The following is a 12,106-nucleotide window of genomic DNA, read 5'->3' as shown; positions in this document are numbered from 1 at the left end:
AGCTGCCCCTGCGCGGTGCCGGGGGAGGCATGGTGGTGGCGGCTGTGGCTGTGGCTGTGGCTGTGGCAGTGCCAGGCACCCGGCCAGCAGCGTGAGGGACGCAGGGAGGCTGCGGAGCCCCGGCACCCGAGCATGTCGGGCAGCGCATCTCCCACCCTGGAGAAGAGCGGCAGCAGCGGGCACGCAGGCAAGGGCATGGCCGTGGGGCAGCACCCCAACACCATCAGCGTCCAGGGTGTGTCCTACACCATCAGGTAGGGCTGGGAGGGCGGTGTGGAGGGTCCCTGCTCCGGCGCCAGGGGCTGCGGAGCGGGGCTGGCACTGCGGGCTGTGGGTTTGGCCGCAGCCCAGCACGGCAGGAGCGATGGTGCCAGGCCCCCCTCATGGCGCCTCAGGGCTGAGCCCTGCGGAGCCTCACCGCATCCCCTTCATGCGTCTCTGAAGGACGTGCTTTAGAGGAGATTTCCAAACGCTGTGCCCTTTCCCACTGCCTCTCTTGCTGCGGCCAGAGGGATAACACGAGGCCCTAAGGAAAGGGACAAGTGGATTAATGGCTGGCAAACATCATCAGCAAATAAAGCCACAGTTCATGGTTGCCCTTTTGGTTGTAGTCCAGAAGCCTCTTAGCAATCATTCTGAAAAATGTGCTCAGACTTTGTTTTATCTTCCAGGTAATGCCAAAGTTGAAGCCTTAGGAGGGGAAAGGGCAAGGGGGAAAATACTTTAATTTTTATTTTTCTATATTTTAAAATCCTTGCAGCTCCCATCCCACATGCAAGTAGCTATGAACCATTCACTTGCTTTATGCAAAATTTTTACATATTCTCTCTCCAAAATTTTTACTGGTGTTTGTTTTCCAAGAGAGCGTGTTGGCCCATGGTGGAACTTTTCTTTATATTGTAAAAAATGGACCCGACAAATACTAAAGGATGTTTCATTTCACATAGAAAGTGGACAGATTATGGGGATTTTAGGAAATTCTGGTAAGTTGTTCCAGTACTTTAAATGAAGTAAGATCACAGCTAATACTGGTGACTTCCATTGTGACATGAATGTGACTGAGGTCTGTGTATTAAATAATGAAATTGTGGCTGATTTTAACTTCTGCTTTGTAAAAGTGGTGCTTGGTTTTCAGAGTTGAGTCTTCTGTCATCTAACTAACAATTATAACTTCAATAACAGACAAGGTTACTTCAAAACTCAAATGTTTCACTGCAATTGTGATTTTTTTTTGTGATTTAAATGCTAATTTGCATTCTAGTTTTCCCATTTACCTTCCCTTAATTAGCTCCCATTTCAGGGCCTGTTATTTTAAAGTTATTGAGAAAAAATCCAGCTTTGTACTTTTTGCATGTGTCCATCCAAGTCAGGCTACCACTCTTGGAATCATAAAATTCATCTCAGTGCATGATTAATTTCTTTTGTTTGAAAGGATCTGGGAAAACAACACTTCTGGATGCAATATCGGGAAGACTGGGACATAAAGACAACTTCTTTGGTGAAGTGTATGTGAATGGACGTCAGCTGAAGAGGGAACACTTCAGAGATTGCTTCTCTTACGTGCCACAGGTTGATTCCTACATTTATTTTTTGTGTACGGTGCTTCCTTTTGTGCGAAAAAAGTTGCTAGTGTAATGGAGTATACTGTAATGTAAATGTGATTTTACTAGGAAATTTGGGACAAATCAGTTAATAAGCTGTATGAATTATTAGGCTTGCATGAAGAGGGACAAAATTTTAATTACTATGGGACTAACTGCTTCTTCCTCTTCACTTTTTTTTTCAGAGTGACACTTTGTTAAGCTTTCTCACTGTACAGGAGTCTTTGACCTACACAGCTTTACTAACTCTTAAGAAATGCTCCAGCAGCTCCATCAAAAAGAAGGTTTGTATTTTACAGTCTTCCACTAGAAAGTCATACAGCATGTCATGTAATGTTTTCACCAGCAGCACTTTCCATCCATGGCTGTGCTTTATAATTATGAGGTTTTGTAATCATCATTCTGCAAATGGGGAGAGAAATCCTCCTGCTGAGGAGTAGGGCACAAGCTCTCTGGTGGTCCCACCGCTTCAAGGGACTTGTGCTGGTGCCCCAGGACATCACCATGTTGCTGGGACAAAACACTCCCACCCGAAGCTGAAGCAGTTACTATTGCAGGAGATGCTGGTCTTGGTATTGAGGTCAATTCCCTTTCCCCAGAGGGGAACCTCTGTTCTCTCAGGCATTTAGGCCCATGTGTGCTGGCAAGTCTCATGGACAGCACAACTGATTTTGGCACCATTCTGTCTCCTGTAGGATATCTCTCACTAATCACAACAGCTCAAAAAAGCACTGGTCTGTTAAGCCTCCTGCAAGCTACTTTCTTGATGAAATTGGTGTGTTTTGGATTTATTTAAAGGGCTCTTTTTGGATTCTATTCAAAGTAAAATTGGATATTCTTGACCAGAGGGTCTTGCTTTCTGTCTTCTCTCTTCCCCAGTCTTCCACTCAGTACTTTACACTTTCCCAGAATTGGTGTGCCTTCCTGCTCCCTGATTTTGGAAGCCAGAGCAGCACATTGTGCTCCATACCTTAACTTCTAGTCACCCCTGAACTCTTAATCTCTTAATGCCAAGTGAGGATACAATTTAGTTATCTCAGAATACATTGAAATAAAATTTTAAAGAATAGTAATTTAAATAATGTATTAAAAATAATAAAATAGAACTTAGGCCAGATACTGTCCAACTAGAATGGATGCAAGCAGGATATTGGTAAAGCTGTAACTTAAAATTATGTCTTTGTCTTTTTTTTGCCTTTTTTTTTTTTTTTTTGCCATTGCACACAGGTATCTGAGGTGGACTGTGTTTAGTGTTTTGAAATTGTAATTATTTTTAGGTAGATGCAGTTATGACTGAGCTGAGTCTCAGCCACATTGCTGACAAAATAATTGGAAGCCGGAATGTCGTAGGAATTTCTGGGGGTGAGAGGCGTCGGGTATCAGTTGCAGCCCAGCTTTTACAAGATCCCAGTAAGTACCACTGCATGGATTTTTGAAATAAAACAAGGCTGTGTCACTTTGTGCTCCTACCATAGGTCTCTGTAAACCACTTTAAAATACAAAAGCGTTTGCATTCTTTAATTCATCAGAAGCCAGTCTGGTGATAACAGAAAAGAATAAGTAGTAACTGAGGTCTGCCATTGATCTGTTAGTTGATCTTGGAAAGCAGACAAATTAAAAATCTTAGGGACTGAACATAGGTTTAGACTTGGATTTATCCATTTTAAGTCTTTCTGGGTTCACTGTTCCCAAATGTTGGTTGTGGTCCATTAATTTATCATTTTTGAGTACATTAGAGCTATACATGTGCAAGCACTGAGCCTTGTAGTGGAGTAGCTGTCCTTGATCTATGTATGTGTGAGTAGCATGTATGTTGCAGTGCTAAAAAAATTCCAATGAAAGGAAATCAAAGCTGAGCAACTACGGAAGGATTATCCATGGGAAAAATTCTGTCAGTTTTGAGGGAGTTTCTTGAAAGTGCCAGAATCTCACTGAGTGAATGTACAGCACATATTTATTGGATGCTGGAGTCCTTGTAGCCATGTGGATGTGTTACAAATGCATATTAGGCAGGAAGGAGCTTAAGTAGCGCAGTGAGGTACATCCCTGCTACTGGTGACTCCTGGGGTGTGGTTGCTGCTCAGGACCTCACTAAACTCTACAATAAACAGTATAGTAATTCTGTGTAGATAAACCTAGAGTGAAAACTCCCTTCCCCTCATACCCTGATCAAGGTTGGACTGCCCTCTTCCATGCTATGTGTCATCTCTATAAAAATAATGGATTTGATTATAAGTTTTTCCCTTTCATGTGCAATAAAATAATGAAGAAAAGGCAGTCACATCTGCTTCAATCTACGGAATTGCATGTGTTGTATTTTAATAATTCTTTGTTTGTTCACAAATTCTATGTATATATATGTAAATTTAATTCAGAATATATAACTCCTAGCTAATTTTGTTGCTTATATTTACAATTTTGTAAATGCTGAAATTTATCATTATTGTTCTTGAAAGCAGATGTATGCATCAAAACTACTTTGGTAATTTTCAGATTTCACAGGAATTTAGAAGAAGTATTATGCTCTGAAGTATTTTTTAATGTCCTTATTCCTAGTCATTGAAACAGAACCACTGAAACGAAATAAAACTGAAAGATCCTGTCATGGCAATATCTCTGCATACCCTGCTTTATGTGTGGAACTTCACCTATAAAGTAATTTCTATGTTGTTTGCCAAATTAGCTTTAAGGGCAGAAGCTATGCCATTTGCTCCTCATTTACCTGAATTTTAAAGTTATTCCTTGTTGTTTGACAGAGGTCATGCTACTTGATGAACCAACGACAGGGCTGGACTGCCTGACTGCAAACCAGCTTGTCTTGCTTCTCTCAGAGCTTGCACACAGAGACAGGATTGTGATTCTTACAATCCATCAGCCTCGCTCAGAACTTTTCAAGGTAGATGATACCTACTCACTTTTGGCTTTTCCGCCTGACCTTTTAGTACTTAGGTTCTTTAAAGGATGGAAGTACAAGATCCAGTATAGCTGCCTCTTTTCCTTTCCTTTGCTTAATTAGAGGCCTCTCTTGAACTTTGCAACTCTGGTCTTGTCCTAGTCACAGGGCACTTAGGGACACACATTGCCTTGTGAAAATGGTGTAGAGTCTGACTGTGTGCCTAACACTTGTGTTATGCAGTTACCCAAACCAAAACCACTGGGAGAAGTAAAGACAAAGCATGTGGGTACACCTTGGTCGTGTGGTGGGGCAGTCCTGCCTCGAAGGGTTTGTGCTGGGGAAAGCATTTCTCCTTTCCCATTACTGTTTCTCACTTTGCTCTTACCCACCACCTGCTACATGAATACAAAACTCCTCTTCTGTGGCTGACTGAATGGAGTGTTAATGGTTGTGGGGCCAGAGGGGAGTAACAGTGCTTTTCTGGACTGAAAACAGCCCTGGTGTCTTGAGAATATGGATTGATCATAGCTGGTGGGAACCTTGCCCTGGCAAATGTTCACCTGAAGAGCAGTGCTGTTAGAGTCCTTAAGCACTTCAGGATAGTCTTGCCAACAATCTGGGGGGTTTTACAGGCTGGGGCTATTAAGCACTGAAGGGGGTCAGTCAGTAAGTGAAGGTGCATTAGAAATGAAGTCAGAAAGCCACATCTCTTTTTGTGGATTACCTCTGTATGCTCTTGTCATTGACAGTTTGGAGAACCACTTGAGCTTAAAGATGTGTCACTTTGCATGACCACCAATGAGAGGAGTAAAAGAAAGGACCAATGTCTTTTGGGAGAAATACAGTAAGGAAGTTTGAATGTGTCAAAACTATTTTTTCCCATCAAAGCATTTCTATTACCAAGACAGTAGCCGTATTCAAGAATGAATGCACTCCTGATCTGATCACAGTGGTGCCCAGTGACAGGACCTGAGGGAATGGCCTGAAGTGTGACAGGGGAGGTTTAGGTTGGATCTTAGAAAAAGATTTTTCGCACAGAGGGTGGCTGGGAACAGGCTCCCCAGGGAAGTGGTCACAGCACCAAGTCTGACAGAGTTCAAGAAGCTTTTGGACAATGCTCTCAGGCACATGGTGTGTTTCATGGGGTGTCTTATGCAGGGCCAGAAGTTGGACTTGATGATCCTGATGGATTCCTTCCAAATCAGCATATTCTGTGATTCTTAGTACATACTGCTAATATATTAATTTCTCCCCAACAGTTATTTGATAAAATAGCCATCATGAGCTTTGGAGAAATGGTTTTCTGTGGGAACCCTATGGAAATGATCTCATTTTTTAGTGACTGTGGCTATTCTTGTCCTGAACAATCAAATCCTTTTGACTTCTATGGTAAGTTTGTCTAAATTGTTTTAGTAAAACAATTTGGTTTTTTTCCCAAGTTAAAGTTTTTCCAGAGATAGAAATGTATTTGAATTCTGCTCCAACTTTTTAATTATTTTCAGCTCAGAGAGAGGGCTGGCCCCACGTCATTCCTAATGACTCCATAAAATAGCCATATTTGCAGTAAAGGAGTAAACTACCACTAAAAAAAGAATCTCAGCTTCATGAAACCTGTGGATTCCTGATGGCATTTCCCAGCTGGATGTTGGAAAATTAATTTGATTCCAAAACTGTGGAAAATCCTATGCTCCTCCGGACTCTGTGATGCCAAGCAACTTGAAAGAGTTGTGTGGAGGGATGTACAATAAATATGGGATGATTTGAGGCATCAATTTCCTGGAATTCTAAGTTTGCGGTTTCTAAAAGTTTGGGGAGTTGCTAATTCCAAGGTGAACAGCTGGAACAGAATGGATGCTTCAGGAGATGATGATAGCAAGATGATGATAGCTGTTGGCATAAGCTGGAGAGTATTGTTTTACCAATTCAGGATGAAAAAAAAGAAAACGGGTAAGCAGGAGACTTTGGAAATGAGACTTGGTTTTGCTGCAGGACATCCATGTCCCTGATCCATACAGGCGCAGGTTTGAAGAGAATGTGGATGTGTTTGTTTGTGTACAAATATGCAGCCATGTACATAACTCTATTTAAAACCAACACGTTGGGTTAATTCTGGCAGTACTAGCTGAGCACTAACCAGGGAATTTGACCAATTCAAAAAGCTGCATTCAGCACAGGTAGTGTTTTCCTATTGTCTGCATGGCATTCTAAACTCAGTGAGAAGAGAGGTTGGTTGTTGACATGAAGCTGGAATGGGATAAAGCTGAAAATACTGGTATGACAGTGAGGATAATTTTGCCTTCATGAATTTGAATAGTCTTGAAAAGCATAGATGATTTGAGATTTGGACCCACTTTTAAAAAAGCTTGTTAAAGAGAGTACTGCATTCTTCAAATGTCAACCTTTGAATGTGACAAGAAAGGAAAAAAATACAGATTAGAGCAAAGAATCATCAGAATATTTAGTCTTTTGAAAATTGGTAGTTTATATTTTTTTGTGTGTGTGATTTGATGTGAATGAAGGGACAGATTCTGATATCATTTACATCAGCAACAGAGGAAAATATATCCTATGTATTGAGTGTGGATTATATTGCTGAACTGTCACATGTTTGTAAAAAGTACTAATGCATGGTAGGCATTAGCTAGATGGTCTAGTTATAGTAGTCAGTGTTACCATTCTTTTAAAGCACACTGAGTTGCCATTTATTTCCTGTGTGACTTCCAGCAAGTCACACTGGCCAAGTTTTAAAGTGTTTCTGCATTTCAGATGTTCACATTTGTAAAAGCAAAGGCTTCATTTTGGATGTGTTTACCATTAAAGACAATTCTGCTGAATTCCAGCTTTTAGAACACCAGGGAACTATTCATAAGCCTAATTCAGATTTTGAGGAAACCTAAGAATCTTGGACAAGGCCTCCTTTTGTTGAATTTGTATTTTGAAGTTGAACAGAACATTGCAAAACTGAAATCTAAGGATGAGAGAAACCTTAGGAGTAAATAACTGATGAAGACATCTTACCAGATGTAGAGTAATATAAAATTGGGTAAGAACAAATATTACTGAGAACAACAATCCAGTTTTCAAAACCTTGGCTAATTCACTGCTGTTAGGGAATAGGGAAATTTCTAAGGCATTTTAGCACTATTACTGAATCTGTATGACTTGTAAAAATAGAACACACAAATTTCCCATCTGCCAGCAAAAGAATTGCTGGTGCCAGGAGCATGTTTAGGTGGACTTACTAGAAAGGAATATTAACTCTGTGATGTAGTTACCTTTCCTGAGTTCCACAGCAGTCAGTAATACTTCCTTCAGCTTGGGCTGAGCCTGCTAAGGGAATTTGGCCAGCTGAACATCCTCTGACTTCACATTAAACAAGAAGTATGTTTGCAAAGGAGGTAGGTGAAACCCAGTGCAACAATGCATTAACAGCTCAAGGAGAGAAGAGTTGTGTCTACAGTGTGAGTTCACACTAAGCAAAAAATAAAGCTCCATAGTTCTGGAGGAGTGGGCAGAGGACAAGGGGGAGCTGTGGAGCCATGTCCGAGCATTTGCCTGAAAACCTGAGAAATATACGACCAGATAAGTAATCTCTTCATCTTCATAAATGTTCATCCTCTGGTGCTTTGTCTTGCTCTCTACAACTCTGTATTGTGCAAGGAGAGTGCTAAAGGTCTGACCAGCACGGTGCTCAGACCTTGCATTTCAGATCAAGGACCTGAACTGCAGGGTCCTACGGAGGACACAAAACACAGATTTCTTGTGGCTGCACAGTTAATGAATTCCTGCTGCATCTAACAGAAGGGAGAAAGAAACCTTGAATACTTTCAAGTGACCTTTTCATCTTTGCATATTTTAGAATAGAGACAAGAAGAAGTTAGTTGCATGGGCAAAAAAGATATTAAGGGAAAGTGATGTGTATATAGAGTAAAAACTTTGTCATTTTACAGTGGATCTGACATCTGTGGACACCCGAAGCAAGGAACACGAACTCAAAACCTACAATAGGGTTCAAGAATTTGTGTCAGCCTACAAAAACTCAGTGATCTTTAGCAAAGTACTGGAAACCATTGAGAAAACAAAGTATATGAAGGAGCTGCCACCAATACCATTCAAAAACAAAGACTCACCCAGTGGCTTTGACCAAATACTGATTCTTTTACGGTAAGACTTTCTCCCCCCTCCCCCTTCTAAAGCAATTTTTTTTTCTTCTCCACTAATCTCTCAGGTTTCCCCTCCATGTATAGATGCACTTCCTTGGTTATTTGATCTCCCACTGTACTTGTCCCTTGTCTTTTTTAATATATTAGCTCTTTGTGGACACTGTGTGTCTAAGATTTGTTCAAAGCTTAATACCCTACCAACATGTGTTCAGTTGTAGCTAACAGGCCTTTTATTGGTTTGTTTCATTATCAGGAGAACAACAAGAAATCTCTCCAGAGATAAGATAGGCATCATCATGCGTCTCCTCCAGAACCTGTTATTTGGCTTGTTTATAGCCTTCTTCCTTCTTAGGCTAAGGAATGACCTGGCCCAGGGAGCCGTGCAGGACCGTGTGGGGCTTGTCTACCAGTGCGTGAGTGCACCCCCCTACACAGGGATGCTCAATGCTGTGGCCCTATGTGAGTTTCTGTCCTGTCTTATGTGCAGCAGCAGGTGTTGCTGCCACTCTGTCTTAAATAAGAAAAAGTATTTTTTGAAGATAGTAATTTAAAAGATCTTCACTGGTCTAGGTAATGTCAGAGTTGATACAGAAGCACAAAATTCAATGGAATTTAAGGGAATATGCCCTGATCCCTGCCTTTCTTTTTTACAGCTGGCCTGTCTGTGAAGGCTTTATTCTAAACTGTGCAAAAGATTTCGCTGTGTGTAGCATTTTATAGGCAAGACAAAGTCTAGGTCTAGCTAATATGTAAGTGAGCTCAAAACTAGACACATGGAAAGGATGGAAATACAAAACAGCTTTGACAGCAATTAAGCATAATTGGATTTATGATTATTATGTGATGATTATATTTTTTTAAAAGGATTTTTCTCTTACAGGTGCCATACTGAAAGCAGCAGTAGTTTCTATTTACAGCCCTGTAACCTGTTTTGCTCATGTAGGGAACATACACTGCTGTCATAAGCTTGAAATCAGAGCACCTCAATAAATTGGCCAGTGACAGAGGTTTTCTCATGTCCTTAATCTGTATATGCAAAAAGAGAAGGATGTCCTGCATGCTGAAAAGTCAGGTCTCTTTCGTTAAGCCTACCAATGTTTGCAATCTGCAGGGAGCATGCTTTGCACTTGAAGTAGGGGGAAAAGGGATCAGAGTGGTTTAAGCAGAATGTTTGTGATATATTCTCAAAGTTGTCCCTGTGCTTCAGATCATTTCTGCTAACAACAAGTCCTGCTCTTTCTGTTTAATGGTAATTTACTTCATTTCTTATATATTTAATTCAGTCCCACCTCTACGTGCTATCAGTGACCAAGAAAGCAAAGATGGCTTGTATAAGAAATGGCAAATGCTTGTAGCTTATATAGTCCATTTCCTGCCCTTCAGTGTCATCAGCGTGGCCATTTTCAGCACCTTCATATACTGGTAAGCATTTGGACCATCTGTTGGATTGCCATTTTGTTTTTGTTATCAGTGTCAATTAACATGTCAGCAAAAGGCCTCCTGGCATGGCTTCCTGATCTTGTCTCTCAAAATGATTACACAGAAACCATAAGGAAAGATGACACAAATTTAGCCCTTCTCTTTCAGGCAGAGCTGAAAACACTTCCCCAGTAGGTAAATTACCTGTTCTCTAGGTATCTTGGAAAGTTTTAATGGACCTAGGAGAGTTACCATCCTTTTGTCATATTGAAAGCAGGAAGTGTCATTTTACATTGCATTTAGAAAGACAGGAAATAAAAAACCAAAAAAAAACCAAAAAAAAATCCACCCCAAAATGAGGATGTCAGCTGTAGGTACATGACAGTAACAAAACTTTTATTTCCTGAGACATTGGGGTTTAGCTACAGCGTATGGAAGTGATGAAATCTGGATCCCTTTCTTATACCCTCCAGAGAAAAATACAAATTTCTATCCTTCATTCTTTTTCTTTTCTAATGTTGAGAGATGTCTAGTGCACCAAAGTTAATTTTAGTTTATGTGTACAAGTGATGAGCAGGCTTGGTTTGTGTCGTGGATGCATTTTCTCTGATGAGCTGTTCAAAAGTGGTAAGTGGATACACCCTCATAAAAGAGCTGAAGTGCAGAAGCCATTCTGCTGTACCTGTGCATGTTAGTGCTCTTACTTTACAGTAAGATGGATGGAAAATGGATAGAGTAGAACTACACAAAATTGCTTGGACTTCTGAGTCAGAATTTTTGCACCGGGAATTTTGTAGCAATTTTCCCCCATCTGGAAAAACTCAGAAAATAAAGATGACTATTCCCTTCTTCCTTCTTGTCTATAGTAGGCAATGAGGGGCAGTGCTCAGCATTTACTTAATTCTTTAATTTGAAATCTCAATGAAAAGAAAACATCCCTGAGAGGAAGATTTCTGCTCTTCCAGGTGTCAGAACTTGCATGCATGGGCAGGTTGTTTTGTAGTTTGGTGTGGATATGAAAAGTAGTCACCTTTATCCTCTCAGCTACCTGAGCTTTTATTTCTGCAAGCTGTCAGTGCTACCTGCTTGAGGCAGGGCTCCCTGGGAAGCCTTTTTTTCCACAGGCAGACAGACAGAAATTACTCTTCCTTCCATTAAGTGCTGTGCTGACATTCTGTTTATGAATGGTGCTAAGAAAACAGCCATTTGGAAAGCAGCTTTCCAGGCTCAATGACACTCAACTCCATAACAAACAGGGAATCCACATTGGCAGAGACTTTGCCCCCCTGTGTTTTGGTTGGCTCAAACACAATCAACAATAAATAGTGAGGCTCCAGTTAATGGATAATATTTACAGGTATTATCTTTCCAATATTGCGGTTGTTTGGAAGCCATAAGGGATGTGTTAAACTGATTTCACAATGCTCTTAGACCTCTCAGGGCAAGCAGTTTCTGGATGAAATTTTGGCAGTTGTTACGCAGGACTGAACTTTCCCAAATGGACTAACTTTTTGAGAGACCTTGACAAGCCATTTCTTGTAGAGTTTGTGTTTGTGGAGTCAGCCAGTTGGGTCAGGCAGACCCAAACTCTGACCTGGTCAGACGTGAGGCAGGTTTGGCCAAGTTCAAAAAGAGCCTCTTTTGATTCAAGTGAATGTCCTGTCTATGCAGATTTTCCTAGCTGAAGATACCTCTGGGAAGTCTTCCGACAGTTCACATCATGTTGTTATTCTGTTGCTGTCTTTGGGCTGGTTTTTTTTTTTTTTTTTCCGTGGTTTTTTTTGTTCCTTTTTTTTTTTTTTTTTTTTTTTTCTTTTTTAAGTCTTTCTTCTGTTCTATTCATATCCCAGATTTACTAACCTGTGTCTCCATGTCTCTGTGTAAAGTTTTAGAGTGTCTCTGAGGTGGTAGTTTTCTGGTAGGACTTTGGAAAGCTGTTTCTCCTGCACCAATCTGTACTTAAAAGTTGTTAAATACCTGCTACCTTGCTGAGTGTTTAATACTGGAAGAGTCAATGTTCATCCATC

General features: G+C 40.8%; 1 protein-coding gene across 2 annotated transcripts in view; it reads left to right on the top strand.

The window, feature by feature from the left end:
• The first annotated feature begins 12 nt into the window (after positions 1-12).
• The window catches only part of ABCG5 (ATP binding cassette subfamily G member 5), a 16,901-nt gene continuing 4,807 nt past the window's right edge, over positions 13-12,106 (top strand). Inside the window, exons 1-10 of one of the 2 annotated variants that reach the window (XM_053936891.1) lie at positions 13-254; positions 862-983; positions 1,433-1,569; positions 1,787-1,885; positions 2,879-3,011; positions 4,358-4,497; positions 5,757-5,886; positions 8,448-8,661; positions 9,013-9,119; positions 9,944-10,082. In XM_053936891.1, the coding sequence (XP_053792866.1) occupies positions 133-254; positions 862-983; positions 1,433-1,569; positions 1,787-1,885; positions 2,879-3,011; positions 4,358-4,497; positions 5,757-5,886; positions 8,448-8,661; positions 9,013-9,119; positions 9,944-10,082 (1,343 nt within the window). In that variant the 5' untranslated portion in view covers positions 13-132. Of the gene's footprint in view, positions 255-861; positions 984-1,432; positions 1,570-1,786; positions 1,886-2,878; positions 3,012-4,357; positions 4,498-5,756; positions 5,887-8,447; positions 8,662-8,913; positions 9,120-9,943; positions 10,083-12,106 lie in introns of both variants that reach the window. The other variant, XM_053936890.1, reaches the window with a different exon arrangement.

This window comes from Vidua chalybeata, chromosome 3, assembly GCF_026979565.1.
Source record: "Vidua chalybeata isolate OUT-0048 chromosome 3, bVidCha1 merged haplotype, whole genome shotgun sequence".
Taxonomy (NCBI): domain Eukaryota; kingdom Metazoa; phylum Chordata; class Aves; order Passeriformes; family Viduidae; genus Vidua; species Vidua chalybeata.
This window is presented reverse-complemented; position numbering and strand designations above follow the sequence as displayed.